The 20922-nt window shown below is 35.0% G+C and overlaps 1 protein-coding gene across 1 annotated transcript; it reads left to right on the forward strand.

Moving 5' to 3' along the window:
- Positions 1–5203: 5203 nt before the first annotated feature.
- Positions 5204–6544, forward strand: LOC140014176 (uncharacterized). Its single transcript, XM_072064592.1, has 4 exons — positions 5204–5407; positions 5494–5697; positions 5995–6096; positions 6263–6544. The coding sequence occupies exons 1-4, from the start codon at positions 5204–5206 to the stop codon at positions 6542–6544; spliced, it is 792 nt and encodes a 263-aa protein (XP_071920693.1).
- Positions 6545–20922: the final 14378 nt, after the last annotated feature.

Here is a 20922-nt window from a genome sequence, read left to right on the forward strand (position 1 = left end):
TTCAATCTAATTAATTATATCCAACTCAAATATCTTCTATCTTATGGCAATTATTAGTCATGCCCAATAAGAACACTTGCTTAATTACTAGCAAATTGTTAATTGGGTTTTTAAAATAATTTTCTTAACTGTATATGTGCATCGCACGTGCTTTTTGCTAGTTTTAATAAAAGTGTGTTGTACCAATCCTTATAGTATTTGAATACACCATGTTTTGAATATTTTATACAGTTGTACTCATAAAAAAGCCATACATAACATATATCAGATTCGATCGGAACCAAGGTTGCCAATTATACAGAGGAACTCTTCTTCTGAATACCAATTGTTCCAGTGGCTATATCATCACCCAATGAAGCAAACTGAGATTCTTCAACCTTCCATCCAGGCACTAAATTACTCTCCGCCAATCACAAAGAAGTTTGTTAGTTTTTTTTTCTGATCAAAGAGTAGATTATGCAGTTAAGCCTCAGTTATTTTCACACGCAGACACAAAGTCATATTTTTCGATTACATTCAAGTTATTCAATCTAAATAAAGATAAGTTATTAACTCTTTTTTATTGGACAACTGAAGGCCAATGCATAGAATGGTAGATTTGTCCATGACCCTTCATTGTGGGGACGGGTATCATACTGATATTGTTGAAATATTGACATCTGCTTGCAATGGCCATAAATCCAACCTTCACCTGTTAAATTGCAGCCACCAGTGCTCTTTAACTTCAAGATTTGGTTTGGTGGTTGAAAGCACAAGCATCAAGCATCAAGCCAAAGAATTCAAGAGTCTTGATCCAACCACTAATATAATTTAAATGGACTAATAATTGTAATGTTCTGCAAGGAATCTGTTAGGCAAATGAAAGGTAATTCTTGAGATTATGCAAGGCACCAACATAAACAGAACTGAAAACAGAAGTATGACTGCCACATTTCTCCAATATTTTATCCATATTTAGCATATTGCATGGCAGGTGCTCTCATTTCTTCTTTCAAACATCCAATGATTCAAATCTTGCTTTCAAGCTGAAATATCTATATTGTGATTACTAGGGTAACATTTTCAGTTTTATTCACGAATTGAGATTCTAAGCTAGACAAATCATCTTTATTTGAATTTTTGAACCAACTAACTCCAAAGCTGCGTGCGTAATAGAAACAAGAAAAGACTTGACAGATTGAATGATAAACATATTCAGGTAGAAAATGGTGACGTACCTTTGGTCTAGTAGACTATAGTTGCTTTGAAGTGAACCTTTTCTTCTTGAATTGGGAACTTTTGAGCTTTGGCGTATCTTTAATGTTCAGAAGAAACAATTGAGGAAACACAAAATTTTTAAACCCTTTGCAGAAATTAGCAAGACAAGGCAGTCTGTCAAGTATCATCTTTTTAAGTTTGGGGAACTCAAGCTTGTAGGCTATGATTCCATCTTCTCCACTTTCGTTTGTGAAGACTTCTTTCATCTCTTCACACTCACTTATTCTCATCGTTTCTAGCTACACCAAACTTTTAGCAGTTGGTAGTGAGAAGAGGTAGTGTAACTGAGACATCGGTAGATGTCAAATAGACTTCAGATTGGGAAAAGAAACAATGCTTGTGGAGCTATCCCACAATTGCTTCAGTGAAGGTAGTCGGATTAACTCATGGTTCAAAGACTCGGCCGAATAGTCACTGGAACTAGGCTTTTCGTCCCGACACTGGAACAAGATGACTCTGAGATAATAGATCGCTGAGAACTCAGTCAAGTCGCCGAGAACTCGACTTAGACGTCTCCAAGACGATTAGAAACAACCAAATCGTCTCGAGTAAACTCAAATTTTTATTATTTTTGTTAATTTTTTAGTATTATCTTTTTTTTCTTATAGATTTTAGAATATTAAATGTTTCAAAATTTTGCGTCTAGTCGAAACCGCGACCGATGTGGAAGGGTTTGAGCCATGACTGCAACCGCAATCGCAACTTTGAACCATGATTAAACTGGGTTTTGTCAGTCTACTAAATGACATAGCTGGAAGTTGGCCACACTACAACAAAAATGGCTTTTTCTGACATGTCTATAAGGACACTTGTTGGTTTGTGTTGTTATAGCAAACGTATCATGACACTTATTAATCAACTCAATAATATGTACTATAATTTTTTTATTTTATTATGATATAAAAATAATAATGTGCCTTTAGGCTACCTATCATGACACTCGGAAAAATGTGAGATTAAAAAAAAAAAAGCAGACAGAAAACGACATCGTTTTATTTTGGCTCCAAAACACTTGGTAAAGTACTCTGAAGTTTCATTTTGCCGGCAAAAAGACTTGGTGAAAATTTTCTTCTTCTCATCTCTCTCACCTCTCCGTATACAATCTATCTCGGCCAATCCAGAATGTTGGTAGGAATCCAAGCTATCTCCGTAAACAACCATTTTCATCTTTTCTAACCTCAACTTTAAATCCCTCGGCTAAGACATCTAGGGCAGGCAGGGAGTAAAATTAAAAGATCGGAGCTGTACGTTGGGAAAGCTGGAAGATACTTCATGCACGCATATACTGTTCCAAAATCGAAGTGGTAAACACAATGAAGCTCTGTTGCCCAAAACCTGTTCGATAAAATGTCAATTCCTCCATGTTTTCATTTTTTTCTATGAAACCTAGCTGTAATTGAAGTTTTGTTTAGGCAGCTAGTTCTGTTTGGGGATGGGTACGGTTAAGCAAAACTGTGAATAGAGAGCTTCAACCAAATTGCATTGCCTATCGTAATCACGAACACTCAGCAACAAGTTCGATATAAATAAATGAAACAAGGACCATGGTTTATATATGCCTAGCAGGAAATTATCCTGGCGACAGAATTGGGAAACCGTGACTATGTAAGCCCAAAGACAATTAAGATGCAAATAATGGACCGCCAATGTGAGGCACAAAATTTGCAGAATAGAGGTGACCTTTGCTGCCTTTTGGCTTTTGCCACAAAGGTCGTCCTCCGACTAAGTGCATATTTCACCCAATGCTATCACTTATATCACTATTGCTTTTTTCTATGTTATATACAGCACATAAAATTTTAAGCTACTTGATTTTTAGTTGTTATATTATAGTATTGTATATAGCTTTAACAAAATTTTTAGTTGTTAAATAGCTTTAACCAAATTTTGCCCAAACACACATAAATTTTCATTAGTAGCGCGGCAAAGTGAAAAATTCAAGAGTCTTGACTAATTTACTTTGGCGTCATTAGTGTCGCCTTTATTTCAGCCATCTTCTCCCTCCCGTTGTCCTCTGTCTTTGTTCTCTCTCTCTGTTTCAAGCTCGCACCACTAGTTTGGGTAAACCCATCCATGAAATCGCACCCATTTGGGTAACTTTGTTGAGCTTGCACCAGGAAAATCCCTAATTCGGCTGTTGCATTGGCTTGGTGGCAAGAAATCATAAATTAGGGCTTCAAAGTTTGGGTGAAAGCTAGAGTTCAGTGCTTGAAGTTTGGGGAAATCGAGAAGTTAGGGATTCAAGCCACAGTTTGAGGTAATTTCAGTATTTTCTGTCTAATTTTGCATTGCATGGTAGACATTTGCTAAGGGCTTGAGAAGCACATTTATGACCAGCTCCTAAGGGCTTGAGAAGCACATTTCTAATTGCATAGGTCGAAAGCCCTAGTAGAGATGCTCTTATTGTGTGGTTTCTGACAACATCCTCACAGTAGAGGACAATGTGCCTAGCGGTTGTGAATATTCCAGAGCCCTGGCAGTAGTCTGTCAGGTTAGGACAATGTGGCTTGTGCTTGCTGTGAAGACGTATTGTTGTGTATTGTCAATTGCTCTGTATTACAGATTTACAGATTTAGTTTTCTTTTTTTTTCGCGTGAATGATGGACTTCTAAAACTTTGGTATTGATTGATTATGAGGAAATTTGTAGTCACAAATGAAAATGATAGCTCTAGATTCTAGTATGATTGTTGAAAATTATAAGTGTCTTTGCCAGTACTTGGTAGAACTGGGGTTCTAAAATGCCTATTCTGTTGGTTTTGTTTTCCACCAGCAAATGATTGTGTACTGGAATGCTTGATTTGAGCCAGTAAGGGGTTTGTGCTTGATTTGAGCCAGTAAGGGGTTTCTGCTTGATTTTGTTTGAACTAGTATATAGTGTTTGCTATAGGCTTGGATTCTGTATTCTACTATAGGCTTGGATTCGTAGGCTCGGCTTGCAGTGTAAGCTTAAGTCAAGATAACTTGTTCATTAATTTTAGCTTGTATACTTTATCCATTAATGAAGATTGATGCACTGCTATAGGTAGAGTTTTAAACCATAACATCAAAAAAATTATTTTTACATGATATATAAAGTGTGTACACGTCTACATCTGATGTTTCACCTTGGTACATGCAAATCAAGTTTTGATGGAATTGACTGTAAGTCAACTGTCATTCAGTATGTTGATCTTCTAGCATTTGCATTTTCCAAACTTGCAGAAACTACACGGAAAAGGGAACTGAAAGAAGTTTGTAATTAAGTACGAACAAGTCAAAATCAATTAAAGTTGAGCCTTGTAGCTAATCTTCCTGTTAAATAGAAAATGCATATGTGTTACTGATTTTGGTTTATGCTAGAACTGGAAACTTTGATTGATGGCTTTCACTTTCAAGATTGATGGACCTGGTATCAAATAAATAGTGAATTATGCAGGTATGGCCCGTAAAGGTCGGAAATGTAAGCACTGCAAATGGATTGAGAGATGAACCAATTGAGCAACCTCCCTCATGTCATGAAACAAGGCAGCAGCCTCCACTTGGAACAAGCCATGAAAATGTAATTGAACAAGCTCAAGGAGAAGCTGCTCGGGCACCTCAATCTCCAATTCAGAATTCTACATTGGGAATAATGCGCCAATCAGGTGACCAAGTTACTCAACAAGCTGATGGAGGTTCACACTCACATGAGCAGTGCCAGAACTCTCCAATTCAACAATCTCCACTTGGAACAAGGCATGAACCAACTGAAGAAAATCCAAATCAAGATTCTTGAGGTCCACATTCCAATGACACTACCTTCATGTCATGCAACTCAGACGATGCAAGAATTACTAACTGTTTTGAACCAATTCTAGAAGTGCATTTTTTATGTTCATAACTTGCACCTTTTTCTTATTTTATACAGGAAAAGAAACTACAAATGATTCAAGTGAAGTGCAGCAGAAAACCTGAGGCCCTACATTTATGAAAGAAATTTGTGGTCGGCCTAAGGATCTTCCACGGATTGAGATTAAACTCGATGACAATGGGATCCCAATAAGTGAGAAAACCTCTTTCTCTGAATTCTTGGCCAGTTTGGCTAGGAATGGTATGTATTGTCCAATAGATGTTGAAAGTTGGCTTAAGATGCCAAGGAAACTTAAAATGGACATGTTAAAAGTGATAAAGGTAATGGTAGCTTTTGTATTATGTATGCTTTCTACAAAAATTACTGTGAAGTTATATTGATTTTCTTGTTCCTAACTACGTTTTAGGAAAGGTTTGCTTTGACTATGGGACTGGAAGCTTGGACCTTAAGATCTATTGGCAAAAAATGGAGAAGTTGGAAGGCAGATTTAAAGGTTACATATTTTGATCCTGCCGTGCCAAATGCTGAACCTCGGTTTCAAAAGGACATAAGGGCATGGGAAGAGCAATGGATCAAACTTTGGGCTTATTGGAAAAGTGAAGAAGCAAAGGTACAAATCAGCTACAACATTCTTCATAAAATTATGTTTATTCAATGTTGTAATCTTGCTTTTGATTTTGAAATTTAGAAACTAAGTGAGAGGAACAAGAAAGCTAGAGGGGAGAAGAAGATGAACCACACAACTGGAAAAAAGTCATTTGCTCATCTTCGGAACCACTTGGTGTTGCCTCATCCTTTTTTTAGTTGCTAATTTTTTTTACTCGTACATGTTTCATTATGTTAGCTTGTTTTTTAATTATATGCTAAATGCTAAAACTATAATTAAAAAAAATTCAATTTCTTATAGGCCAAACAGTTGGGAAGACCTCCTACTAGAGTAGAAATGTTTAATAAGTTTTATACCCATGCTGATGGAACTCTATCAAGTGCCATAGTTGCTGAGAATTTGGTAAGGATCCGAGAACACAAGCCTATAAATTCTACCATTGTCTTCAGACAGGCTTCTGCAATAACAAATGTTTTCCTTTATTATGTAGGAAAAAATGAATGACCTGAAAAATCAGCTTCCATCGGATTCGCAAGATCTAGTTGGTTGTGATGATATATTTGCCTAGGTGGTTGGCCAAGACAAACATGGTCATGTTTACTTGTTTAGTGACGATGTGAATCCAACGGACTTATGGGAAGACATTCCTAGTCGTAACACATGTTACCGTATAAGTGTTCAACAACAGTCAACATTGGCCCGTTTGGAGGAAAGGCTTCAACGACAAGATGATGAAATAGCCAGCTTGAAGAAAATGGTTTTAGTTCAACATGAAAGGGGCTCTCCAATTGATAGCCCGAGACATCCTTCATCATCATCTAACAATGTGTCAAGCCATACTTCATCGTGAGCCAAGCGACCTATTCGAGTAAGTATTTATAACTTTTAAACTTTTACATTTGTAATCTAGAATTTGGCATGAGTTTGATTCTTGTACTTGTTGGATCTTTACTAGGTAGGGAATATGATTTCACTAAAAACTTTGTTTGACTCAATAAAAATAGTGGCAAAGGGATATTTACGGAGTTTGAATCCATTGGATGAGGTCGGGGGACAAGCTCTTGGGCCAAACCGGTGTGAAATACAGATACAAGTTACAATGAGTCCATGTGAACAATTGATTAGACCGTATGATTTGCAACAAACAATTCAAGATGCACTTGGTGCACCAGTTACTTGGCCTTGTCATTTGGTGAGATATGCACTACTTAAATACATTGTGAATTTTCTGGAATTTTAGTGATTTTGATATGATGATCTAATGATCCCCTTGGTCTTTGTGCACAGGTGGAACTAACTGAAGAATGATTGGAACTTCATGGTTATGACTGAGGACTCTTAACAAAATGGAAAGTTTGGAAGGTACTTCTACTTCTTTCAACTTGTTAGGGATGAGAGTTTTTTAGTTTGTGCACAAGAAAGTCTTTCAAGTTATTGTAAATGAGAATCTTTCGGTACTTTATTGGGATTTTAGTACTTGCTTTGAGCACTTGTTTGCGATTTTAGTACTTGCTATGTTTGTACTTGTTATCGACTTCTAATCGGATGAATTATATTTAAGTATCGACTTCTTCTTTTAAATTGCTATATGCATTCTGCTCTTTGGGATAATTTTACAAGTTCCTTGGGATTCTGGTTGATGGAATATACAGCAGGGAACTAATTACAGGTTGCTTCCATATAAAAAAAAATTGGGAAAAACTCCTGACAATTAAAAGTGTCAGCTTAGCTTAATTTCGAAAAACACTAATGACAAATGGGCATGTCGTCCAAATCTGTGTAAATTCACATGGCTACGTGTCCTTAAAGCCATATATTAAGACAACTTAAGATGCCTTCATAAACTGGATATACTACTGATCCGCTACTGATGTTCTAATGCTATACGCATACTTTCGATTATCACAAAAAAAAAAGTTTTTGTTGGTAGAGGGAATGCTATAGTAACATTGTTTTCCTGACACATTTGAATGCTGCTAAAGATTTGAGGCTATCCCCACATTGGAAGGGACAACATTCGCCCTAGGTGTGAGGATAGATAAATTGTTAGGTTAGATTATCTATACTGACATCTTTAAATGCCGCTAAAGGCCATTTTTGTTGTAGTACCATGACATATCACCTCCAATTTAGAAAGATGCATGGGTTTTAATGACTCCAGAATTGGGAAACCAGTGGATGATGCTTGCTGTGTATTTGCTAGATACTTAACTGATGAGTACTATGTGCTAAATTTAGCTCCTGTACATGTTCAAAACCTTTTCAAATTGACACATTCACTGTATTCTGTGAACCCTCTCCTTTTAGAAGTATCCTTTGACAGTTTTCCACCATGACATCAATCCATTCACCCAAAGGAGTCAGATTACGGAGGAAGAGATCCGTATGCCTCTGAAAGGACCTCTCTAACTTTCTGGGTTTTGGTCTTATAGTGAGAAAATACCTTGTAGGCATTGAAGAAAGGATTATATTCCTAAATATGACCTGTTGATTTGGTAATTGAATATTTAAAGTTCAGCCAAAGTTGCGTTGGTTCTTTCAATCCCTTCTTCTTCAATTTCCCATCCCTGAAAGCTACTTGTTATTCATAGTTCTTCCAATTGAATTAACCCCGATAGGACACCTAAGGAAATTCGCTCAAGATTTCTGCACATACTCACATCTAATGATCTTCATTAATTCAATCTTCCTAATTCTTTTGGCAAGACTTGAATATTAGATGGATAGAAGCTAAGGACTTTCAGATTCACCAGGTCATCAATGACGGACGCGTTCTCCAACCTACAGGAATGTAAAATCATTACTTGGAAGTTTGACAGTGATTCCAGCGATGATGGTAATGATGGAATATCCATTTGGTTGATCTCAACTACATGAAGTGCTTTTAACCCATCAAAAAAACTTTCTGGCAGTTTTGGACCTAGACTGCTTGATTAACATCTTAATAATTCAATCTTGGGGCAGTTTAATTCTGTTGGAATCTCAATGGCGGCATTCAAGATCACCGACATATGACGAATCTGTTTATAATATTGTTTACATGGCCATTGTCTTGAATTGACATCGTGGCTTATCAAGAAAGCATTTAAGACTACTGATATACCTATATCAAGCACAACATCATGCACTTTGACGTGCATCATTACGACCTTTGAGTAACATGAAATAATCCTTAGGTGTCTCAACTAAAGTATGAATTTTGTTTCTTGCTTCTTTTAAATTTTCAACACCAGCTAGCATCCCAAGTCTTGTATATTGCCAAGTCCTTACTGTAGATATCGAAGTCCTTTAAAAATAAGCAATAAAACAAAAAGGGTGCCCTGGCTTCATCACTTTCCAAGTGATTGTAGCTTAGTTCCAAAGGGTGGTACACATTCCTAAGCAATCCTGGAATACTTTTAGGGATAAACCTTTTCAATTGCAGAAGGGAATCCTTCCATACAGACCTGGTTTTACCTTTCAATCCCTTACCAATAGTTACAAGGGCAATAGGCAAACCTTCGTACTCGTTTGCAACATCCCTTGCAATTGGATAAATATCATTGAGCCAACCATGAGAGCAACTTTCACTTTGAACAGAATACATGCTTCTTTTTTATTCAATACTTGCAAGGTTAGGATCATGGTTTGCAATATCGGCCGATACCGATATGTATCGGCTGATTCGTAATCGGAATCGAGGGAATCGGTACGATACCGATCTCCGAATCGTGAATATTATTATATTCACGATGACTCGCTCTGACTCGGCCAATATTAACCAATTCAAATCCGTGATACATGATATCGGCCGATATATCCAAGTCAACTCAGAGTCGATTCGGATATTTTTTTTACATTATGCCTTTTTTGGGATTATCTAATTTTAGTAATTTTTTCAAAAATTTTGGAAACTTTCATGTGTTATAATGTGCGAATCACCCGATATTCAACCGATATGCTGTGACGGATGTGGAACAATTGAAACTGCAATGTGACTGCGACCCGCTATGGCAAACCATGGTTAGGACACTGTGAGCTTCCATTGCAATAGATAGATCTCAGAGTCGAGATGTTAACAAAACTTTGTAGGTTGTAGCCCAAATGTTCACTTGTCGAAGGGATTTCTAAGTCATATAAATGCAAAAAGGCCCATACATCATCACAAGGATCCTTCTGACACTCATTATTCTAGAGAATAGTCGCCCTGATCTAATCTGCAAGCTTTCCTCTTTTAATTCCATATGCAACGATGCTGCAATCTCACCTTGAATCTTCAACAGGTCTGGTTGTTAACTTACAACTGCCACGGCAACTTCATTAAATAGACGATATTCTTCAACTCTTTTCCTAATACGCTTCACCATTGCCGTTTTCCTAATGTGCTTCGCAACATCTTCATCCTCGACATCAATTAGAAGGATACATGTCTCAGTGAAGTTTATGGAGTTAAACTCAGTCAATGGTACAGTAGATCTGTATCCTATCCTGCTTGGGGGTGCAGGAATTGATATCCTTTCAAACCTGCTGGTATCTTGAAGCTCAATAAGCGCACCTTAATCATCTTCTTGGCTTTCTTGCTTACTGAATACTGTGACCTTAAATTCAAAAAACACACATTCAAACAACCCTTTCCATTATCAGAGACACATTGATAAATAGCATCAATTTTGTCCTCGGTCTCATTTGCTCTTCTTAGCCAATCCTCAACATCAGGACCAATAACTTCTACATTCCTTTTGGTTGCATCAATTGGAGGCTCATTGAAATCTTTTATGTGGAAATTGTTGGACATTTTAGCAATACATTTATACATTTATTGATTGAGGGAGAATCAAATAATTTTTTTTTGGAAATAATTGTGAATCCAAAGACACAAAAGTGAGCGAAGAATGGACTATGTGTATTAGACTAAAACTAAAAAATGAGCAATTACCTTAATGAAAGCCTTCTTTGAAGTTTGCACGCCCTTATCTAATGAAGCGTTGGGATTGATGTCATGTTAGTTAACATATACAACTCAAAACCATTGCTTTGTTAGAGTGGTTGACAAAATTCAGTGAATTAACCAAATCTTGTAGGTTTTGTTAGTATGTCATCGTAATTTTATTATATATGAACTGTTTGATTAAGGTTGATCCTTCCAACGAACACAATGATTTGGACCTATGAGAGGCTCTGCAGAGGGCCAGGTAAAAGATGAAATTAAGAGGAGTTCTTTGGGCCTAGATGCAGAGTTACAAATAAAACCTACTACCTGCATTTCCCACAGATACTAGGGAGAGAAACCTACATTGTCAAATATGAAATTGGATGTACCAAGTGGCAGCGTAGTAGCAATTATTGGTAGCACTGTAGAGACATCACTTTTGTTGGCAATACTTTGGCCAGCTTTCTCTATCTTCTGATGTAGCTACTGTTGTCCTTAGAGGGACAGTTGTTCGCGTGCCTCAAGGATAATGAATTTTCAATTTAGCCATAGGGAATTTTGTCACGTTTTTATTTGTCTTATTTGCTTTGATGCATGTTGCTTGCAATGAGATTAAATTTTGAGTTAGTTATCCTTGCCACTGTGGTTACAAAAGTAGAAAATCATCAAACTAAATTCAAGTTGGCCAAGTTTCATACAAGTATTGCAGTGCTTGTTACATTTTTAATGAAAATCAGAGCAGCAATTTGTGTTTTACTTTGGCTACAGGGGGCTAGTCCAGATGCATTATTTTTTGTTTAGGCCCTAGCATGGTCAACGTGACCTGGTGTAACAGCTGCGAATGAACTCAAATTTCTTCTTCTAACATTGTTGTTACAGTAGCCAATGAAATTAGTACTTTTTCTTTGACATTGTTGCTTTGAGTTTCACAATTTTAGTGTCATGACACCAATGGTCCCCTAATTATCATCTTCAGTCCTTGGCCAAACCATCATTTCTCTAATGATTAGCCCATTTTTCATGCTCTGGCCCTTCCACCGCATCCTCAAAAAAGTTTTGTTCTTGATCTTCAAGTACAACAAACTTTCCTAGTTTGACCTTTTGCCATTTTGAGCTATCTGCTGACTGAAATAAATTGTATTCATCTCCATCTCAAGTCCTATCAATCCTACCTCACCATGTGCAGGCTCCATCCCACTAACCACACCTATGCTCTAAGCATACAACAAGAAAATAGCATATGTTGAATGTTGTGATAATTGGGTTGTAGTAACTTCATCCCAAGCTATCAAGCGAGTCAATGACTCAAAATTTGAGATATTTACAACTTCCATCATCCTTCCTGTGTATGACACTTGAATTGGCATCTTCATATTCATCCATCCCATATTTGTAGTAGGAGAGTTTAGCCACAATACTAAACTCCTTGTAGGTAGAAGATAACATTTTTTTGGAAGTCTTCGGATCCAATTTAAGGAACTTCAAAAATTATGTATTATGTATTGAAAGTGTGTTCGGTTGACTGCAAAAATTAAATATTTAAACCTTCACCTTAATGCTGCCATGGCCATCATCTATGGGTCAAAAAAGAGAGTGTGACGCAGCTCTTTCTTGCTCATGGCTGGCAAGTCTAGCTTTTCGACAGATTGATCAACAATCAGCTCAGAATCTGGCAGTAGCCATTGCCGCCAAACATAAGCCGAATCAGCCATGATTGCAAACGCATAGGGCACCAGCCTGAATATAAATGACTGACTCTATTGCATCCAATCCTTCAGTTAAGGACTTCAGTATTTAATATATCTGCAATCAATTGAACACTTTTAGAACATGGTATAACTTTCTTTGATTGTAGTTCCTTAAACTGGATCTAACAAATTCCAAAAAATGTTACCTTCTGCCTACAAGGACCTTAGTTTTGTGGCTAGACTCTTCTACAACTGTGGACTAGATGGATATGGAATCTAGTATGGACCCCTTCGAAGGACCTTGAGCTCAACATCCAAATAATCTGTAAAACATTAAAAGATGATACAATGAGGACCTATCCATAAAAGAAGTCAAAAACAACAAAGGAGTGTCGGCATATAGCAACAATAATGGAGTGTTGGTATGAAATTCAAATGAAGATGACATTCAAATTGAATTACAAATGTAATTTAGATTCATATGTTTATGTATCAAAGAAAGGCAAAGCAAATTTAGCAAAGAATAGACTTACTTTCTTAGCGCTCTACTCTTGGAAATTTCTTATATCAATAAAATCTTGTTTAAAGATTTTTCAATCCTCAAGTCTTTGAAGAACTATATTCAACTATATTCTTCTGGTTTCAACTAAAGTAAGTCACCTTATTCATTACTCTCTTTTTTTTTTTAGTGTAAGCAGGACGACTCCAACCCGAGACCTCTTGCTTACACTCCCACCCCCCCGTACCACCCAACCCATCCCTCCCCCCTCCTTATTCATTGCTCATCATTATTTATTATGTTATTTAACTTGAAACTTTTCTAGTATCAGAGCCAATCCTCTATGATTTGATTTAGAACAACTTTATTAGCTATGATTCAAACAAATGTTTGCAATGTCCCAATTTATTTCAATTGTCCTCCAAATTTTTAGTAGGCATATCTGATCCGTCAATTCTAGACTTAGTAGTATTACATATTCATTTATAAGGAGATGAATTCAAAAAATTTTATAAAAACTTTGCAGTAAGATGAATTCAAAAAATTTTGTAGTAATTTATCGAATTTATTATAGACCTTTATCGTCATATTTAAATCCTAAATTTCATATGACTCCCACATCAAAAGACGAAACAAAAGTACTTCGAGTGGAAGTTGATAGACCTATATTTTATACTCTAAAAGACTCAAATGGAACGATGAATAATGACCTTTCTCTCATTGGTAAGGCGCAAATGATCTTGTAAGACCATTGGTAAGCCTATAGGTTAATAGGGTGTTCTAGGCAGAGGACTCCATTGTCCCAGTTAGGATATTGTTGAATATTTGCAGGACTAGTATTATGAGTAATTAAAATGGCTGCAAGAATTAGACAAATGTTATTAGAATCTAGTTCTAAGAGTACTGATTTAGTTCAAAGTAGTGAATATCAAATGCCTATTAACAATTCAGATTGGACTATCCTTGAAGAAAAATTAGAAAATATTTATAAAATAGGTACCTTAGATTTTAAAACTGCTCCTTCAGTTAGAACTCATGAAGAAAATAATATCTATAAAAAAAGGAATTTCAATCCATAACATTATTAAACCATATGACAATTCAAAAATATTTAAGCAAATGATATCGATGTATTCATTTTGGACAAATACAAATAGCAGTTACACCACTGGTACATATGGGAGTTGATGCTCTAGTATACTTGGCCTTGAGAGATAAAAGACTCAAACACTAGAAGTAAATAGAATTAGAGAACATAAAACTCAAAAAGAAAAACTAGAAATTAGCATAAATAAGAAATTATTATCCTAGACCAACATCACCTGACATTCAATTTGAAGAAAGATAAAAAAAATTCAATCTGTTAAATACGATGAAAATTCAATTTATGAATGGAATATTGTTAGAAAAGTTGAATACAAAATATTAAATATATTACAAGAAATGGGTATGGCGAAAATAGCTTACAAGATTTAACAAATGGATGAAAGACACATTGCATGTCTAATATTATCAAGATTTACTGGACAATTAAAAATTGATGGGATAATGCATTAACATTACAAGATAAAGTTTCAATGTTAGATCATACTATTGAAATAGAAGATGAACAAGAGAATATTCAAACTCAATCAGATGTAGGAAGCTTTTAGGAGGCTAACCATGTATTTTTTAGGAATCCATAAGAAGAATTAAATGCTTCAAAAGTATTTTTAACTAATTTAAAATTACAACATTTATTAGATGGTACAAATCTGGTCTTCCCAACATGTGTTAAGAAGACTAGATTGTAATGCGTCATTCTGGAAAGAAGGATGCATAATAGGATTACCTAATCTATTTTCTCAAAGAATAATGAATAATTTACAAAAAGAAATAGTAATAGAAGTAATTACATTTGAAAATATGACATTTATTAAAAGGGAAGGATTAGCTTTCTGTTCAAAATTAAAAATTCAGATGAAATATGGATATGAAAGAAAAGAAGTAGGATCATTTTGTGAAACTTTCAGGATCAAAAGAATTAAATCCCATTCTTTGATTAATAAAAAGAAATTTAAAGAAAATAAGAAATATAAATAATATAAAAGACTAAAAAATAAAGGAAGTAATGAACAATACAGTAACAAAAAATATAAGAAGAAGAAAAATAAATTCAATACAGTATGTTGAAAATGTGGAAAAGTAGAACATAAGGCAAACCAATGTAAACTGAAAGTAAAAAATAAATGAATTATTTTCAGAAGACATAGAAATTAAAAATAAACGAATGGCACTATTAATAAATAAAAAAGAAGATCAATTTGAAGATGATTATGATGACTTGGCCATAAGCTTGAATGAATGTTATAAGAAGCATTCTCATTTAATTGACCGAAAATAGGTAGATCAAATAATAGAAAAACCCTATAGCTCCATACTTCTTAAGTTCCATTCATTCACAGGAAGGCCTTATCCTCTTTTCAAACCTTTACTCCTCCAATACGTTCCTATATAAAATATCCTGAATCTTCTCCAAACATAGACCACATGCCAACATTCATGTTTAATACTCCAATTCTCGAAACGATACAAAATCTTTCAGAATTTTCACCCATATAATTGCAAATGAAAGGAGAAATTAATGTTATAACTTTTGCAAACTTCAAAATCAATTATACTTATTTACAAGAACACTTGAAATGAAAAAAAATGAATTTGGTTTTCAAACTTACTATCTTTATATCAAAAAGACGTAAGTAAGAATGGATAAATGAAATGGAAAAAAGAAAACTTTATTTTTTTCTCCACCTGGTTATCTTTCTATATGTCAAAATCAAGACTAAATGATATTTATTCCTTACCTCTTTTTTTTTTTTGTTTTACCAAACTCTTTGTATTATTATTACTTTGAAGCAAATTACAACTGAAGGGAGAAGTAAGGCAATGCTTCCTACCTGGCTATGGTTTTTACTAATCTAATATAGGGCAGTTAGAGTATATCTAGTCACGTTGTGATGATATTTATTCCTTACCTCAAATTAATGTACAAACAAATTTAAAAAAATGGAATCGTTTAACCGACCAAACATTAAGTTCCATACATCTCCTACTACAAGTTATCAAAATTACTAGTCTAGAAGGAGAAATAATAGGCTTTAAGCTTTCCATTTAAAAAAAGAAGAGAAGTAGATACAAGTTTAAATCCTGTAAACATAGATGATATTAAACAACATTATCAATAGAATAATTATTCAAATCAAATTCTTCATACACTATCTCAACATATAGAAATGCTTTCTACCAATATAGATTTGATACCGAAAACAGCTTTTAAATTTCCAAATGATATTTCAACTCCCCATTTTCAACCACAAAATCTACCTCAAGACATATAACATGACATAACTCTTCATTCAACCTCAATTGAAACTAATTTTATAAAGATATCTCAAACTTTAGCATCTTTACGAAATAATGCTTCAACCTCAAAATTAAATACAATAGATCCGACAAATTCTAGGCAAGATACTTCTTCTATGCCAGCATTCAAGTTTAAAACTCCAATATTCAAAACGATACAAAATTCTTCAGAATTTTCACCCACACATTCATAAATGGGGTTAATGTCCCATAGGGTATTTGACTTGTTATGTTATGTATATGAAGAGAGTATTTTATTTTAAATGTGTTCTATTATTTTCACTTTATGATTTAGAAATGCTTTTACAGAACAATATAGCTACTTTATTTTGCTTATACTTCTATAGTCTATTTTTGTTTTTTATTCAAAAGAAGCATGGAGGGTAGTACTATGAGTAAGAGATAGTCACTTGAGAGTTGGAGGAAAAGTTTGTGGCATCAGATTTTGTGCGAGCAAAGGTTAAAATTTCGAGAACGAAATTCTTTTAAGAAGGAGAAAGTGTGAGACCCCAAAATTTTACTTGTTTTTATAGCTCTTATTTGAACTAACTTGCCTTAGATTCTTGATTGTTTTAATGGTTGAATTTGAGCCAAGGGAGTGAATTTTGTTAAGAAAAGTTTCATAATCTCAAATTGTTAGAAAATCTAGAAATTTTCGCAGGAGGCTCTGCGCAGCTTTGGGAAATTGGCTATAACTTCGTATATGAAAGTTGGAATTGAGTTCCATTTGTTGTATTTGAAACTAGACTCATAGGGCTTCTTACGATATAAAATTTAGAGTTTGATTCAATGTCTATAAATTCTAGGAAATTGGCAAAGTTGACTGAAAATTCTGTCCTGCACAAGTAAACATAGGAATGTTGTAGTAGCTTATGGTTCAATTTGGACCAACTTATGAACTAAATCTCTTTGAGGTACCTTCTAAAGATTATTAGCATTTGAAATCTAGTTTTTAACAAGCCAAGTTGTATGAATTTTTTATATTTATAACTCAAGTTATGATTTTTCTAAAGGAAGGGCATAGGTTAGGGTTTTTTGTGCATACTAGGGTTTTTGGTGTGTTTTTTAATGCATTTTGGTAGTGTGATTGTGAGGACTTGTAAAATCTCTCATATTTTTTTAAAAATTCCCTTTTATTTGGAATCCATTAGTTTACAATAGGTTTACTACTCATTCACCCCCTCAATAATTGCAATTAAATATAGAATCAAGGGTTTTTCCTTTCGTTTTCTTGTTATCGTAAATTAGGGTTTTTGCATCTTTTGGTAGAGTGAATAATCGGTGAGAAGTGTGTACTCAATTTGGTGGTTAAGAGTGAGTTTTAGATAAGAAAAAGTATGTGATTAAAAGTAATAATAATAAGTTAGTGAATTGTAAGTAAAAACCCTAGTACATGCGAGTTAAAGAAAATAGGCTTGAACCGACGTGTACCATTTGCTATCGATTGAAGATATCACTTGAACACTACTTTATTACTTAATCACCTTACTTTTATTTCAGTTAATCACCCCTAAAATATCCTATAAAACAGTCACCATTTTTTACCAAAAGAAAAGGAAGAAAGAAAAAAAAAACAAGAGGACCAATGGTGGCTTGACAAGTGTTGGCCAACCAAGTTTGACCAACAAATTTCTTATCTTCTTAACATTGTTTTAGACCAAAATTCCTGCACTTTTTTCTTCATTGTAGCCGTGAGTTTGGAGAGGGAAAAGAGAGGAGAGAAAACTCCATTTCCACCATAACAACCTTGCTTGAATCTTGAGGAAAGTAAAGTGAAACTTGAATCCACTCCGATTAATTTTTGAGAAAGTTTGGAGATAAGCTTGGTGATACTTTTGGGAGGAAGAAAGTTCTTGTATCACAACCTATTTTGGGGGTTTTGAGGTATTATGGCTGTCTTCCTTTTTATCTTCCTTAATCTTGTTTAAGTTTGGATAGAAACTCATATTCTTGGCTAATAATGGCTATTTAAGTAGTTTTGATGGATGTGGTGGATTTTTGAGCTACGGTTTAAGTTATTCAGTTGTATTTCTTGTTGTTTATATAGCATATGATGTTTATAAGCTTGGATAGAGAGTTGGGATAGTGGTTCAAGACATGAATGAGAACTTTAAACCTTGAATTCACAAATTTCCAGCTTTAAGATTGAAACTGTCCTGCTTCTGACCTGCTTAATTCGTCCATGTTAGAGGCCGAATCAAGCTTAGATCAAGACATGAAAGTTGTAGAAAATGGTGTTATATAGCTTTCTGTAAAATTTCAGCTCAATCGGAGCAATGTAGCATGTGATATGTCAAATCATACCCTGACTACCAAATGTACTGTTTTGTGGACAGTTTTGAGATTTCACATTTTTGGCTTCATTTTTCACTTTGATCCGTATCAAATCAACCTTTGGTCAAAATGTGAAAAGGTTAGCCCTATGTTTTAGCTTTCCAACGCATCTAAAAATGCCTCAATCGGAGTTTTGTAGTTTGAGTTATTGTCATTCAAATCCAGTGTTGACAATCAGACTGACATTGAAATTTGGGTTCTGTAATCTGCAAATTCGACCTAGATTAAATGTGAACTGGGTTGACTTGTCTTCAAGAAAGTTATAACCTTTTGTCGTAGCTTCGAAAGGGTATAAATTTTACCCTAATCTGATAAACGTAGCTCCAGTTGTGACCAAAATGCTATAAGATGTCAAATTTGCTGTTTAGCCTTTTGTCTTCAAAACTGATTTCTGGTTGTATTATTAGACTTGTGTTATAATTGGATGATTTTGGAGTCTAATTAAAGGGCTATGGTGGTAACATTGCTTGTGTGTGACTTTGGGGCTGATTTGAGAAAAATAATGAAGCGATAAATGGCTAAAAAATAGGTAAATATAAAGGGCATGCTGCCCAAATTTTCATTCTAGAACTAGACGTGTGCACTTGTAGTTTGAGCGAAGAGTTGGGGTTGAATTAAGCTTGAATTGTCTAGGTTATTCAAGTCCTCTTTCATAGAGGCATGTAAGCTAGAATTCGGCCGAAACTTATACCCTTGAAAAAATGAAAGTAACGACTAATAGAAATACATTTTTCTCGTCATTTCGACTCAAATGGTGATTTCAAAGTTTAATCGCTTCAAAGTTTCAAAGTTTTAAGAGCGAGCATGAGTCTTGTAGGACATGATAAGTAATATGAATATACCCTAAATGAGTTTTAATTACTTGATTTTCGTCAAATGAAACGTTTACGTATCGAACCTTAGTTGATTTCAAAGTTCTTAAATGATGTTTTATTGCAGATTTAAACTCCCAACAAGGAGTAATACTTGAACGTGATCCGTAGAAGCACTACATCTTTGGTGAGTGCTTCCAAATATTTGGTTGAACATGACACTTGATTAAATGTTTGACCATTGTGGCCAGATGATATTTGATTGATTTGGTCGGGTAAGGGTGTAATTTATCGCACTTGCCCTAATGTGATATGTACGTGTTTATTCGTGCAATTGACTTGATATATTTGTACTTAATTTGTAAGTGCTAGAGCGGCAGCATGTACCACACTCAATCCGAGTGGGAGGTGCCTCTCATTCCCGTCTCTGTACTTTAATTTTGATTCAGTTGATTGGAGATGTTATCTCATCGACTTTTTGGGGACCCTAAACCCCACTGGCTAGTTAATCGAGTCGAGCCGGTAAGGGTTTGGTCGATTAGATAACGAACCATGGGTATCTAGTGTTGTCGAGTGGAGTGTTATCTTCTCGACTAATCGATATGTTCGAGTATTACCACCAGTGTTTATTAAAGATTTTGGGCCCAGTGGGGGGTTTGGATGGTGGACGGAGATTGTAGCTAAGTGGTGCTCTACTGGACTGGTTACTTTGCTTGAAAGTTGACGGAGTGTCAACTACAACTTGATCAAGCTCTGGTGAAACAATGGGAACTTGGCTCCTGAGATCTATCCGTATCCTTATATTTTGTAATGATTATTGCTTATTGGATTATTGTTTCTTATGAAAAAACACTTTACACTCGCTCATCTTGAGATTTGCTACTTGAAGTGTTATTACTCATTTTCTTGACTTGTTATACTCGCTATTTTCCTATTCTGATACTTTCACTTTTAATTAATGATCAACTTGCTATTTGAAACCTCACTAGACTTTTAACTTATTCCATGTCATTTGTTTTCCTTACAGAGGGTACGGGCGAGACGTGAGACTTGTACAGACTAGTGTGGTCTAGTTTTTCTGAATTTTGTAATTTTACTCGCACTAGTCGCTCGATTAGGGTTGAATGTATTTAGAAATCCAATCTTTTGATGTATTTGGGGTTGGATAAATGTTTGAGATAGAAATGAATGTAATTGTACTTTCCAAAGTTGGTAACTGTTATTTCCTTTATTATTGAGGTTGTACCCTATTTGAGTTGGAGTGAGTGAGTGAGTCTTGGTGAGAGTTGGGCAGGCAGTCCGCTAAATCCTGAGGTACGCCCTAGGGGGAGGTGGGGTGGTCACATTTTTTATATATAGGTTTTAAAGCCAATAAGGTCAAGAGAAAACCTTGGAATTTTTAAAAGAAAAAATTTCTTCATGGCAAAATAACCTTTGAGAAGAGTAAATGCCAAATCAAAACAATAGTAACATTCTTTGGGATAATCCAGCTATAGCCCTAGAAGCCATTTAAACTCATTTAAGGGTTAGTCAAAACTTTTATGGTATTCAATTTAGAGTATTGCCTATATGCATGAAGTATCT

This window comes from Coffea arabica, chromosome 9c (genome assembly GCF_036785885.1).
Source record: "Coffea arabica cultivar ET-39 chromosome 9c, Coffea Arabica ET-39 HiFi, whole genome shotgun sequence".
Lineage (NCBI taxonomy): Eukaryota > Viridiplantae > Streptophyta > Magnoliopsida > Gentianales > Rubiaceae > Coffea > Coffea arabica.

Excerpts from the sequence above, each read along its gene's own strand:
- LOC140014176 (XM_072064592.1), top strand. The coding sequence starts at position 5,204 with ATGAAAGAAATTTGTGGTCGGCCTAAGGATCTTCCACGGATTGAGATT. Across the intron at positions 5,408-5,493 it reads ACATGTTAAAAGTGATAAAG|GAAAGGTTTGCTTTGACTAT; the intron begins GTAATGGTAGCT and ends ACTACGTTTTAG. Across the intron at positions 6,097-6,262 it reads CCATAGTTGCTGAGAATTTG|GTGGTTGGCCAAGACAAACA; the intron begins GTAAGGATCCGA and ends ATATTTGCCTAG.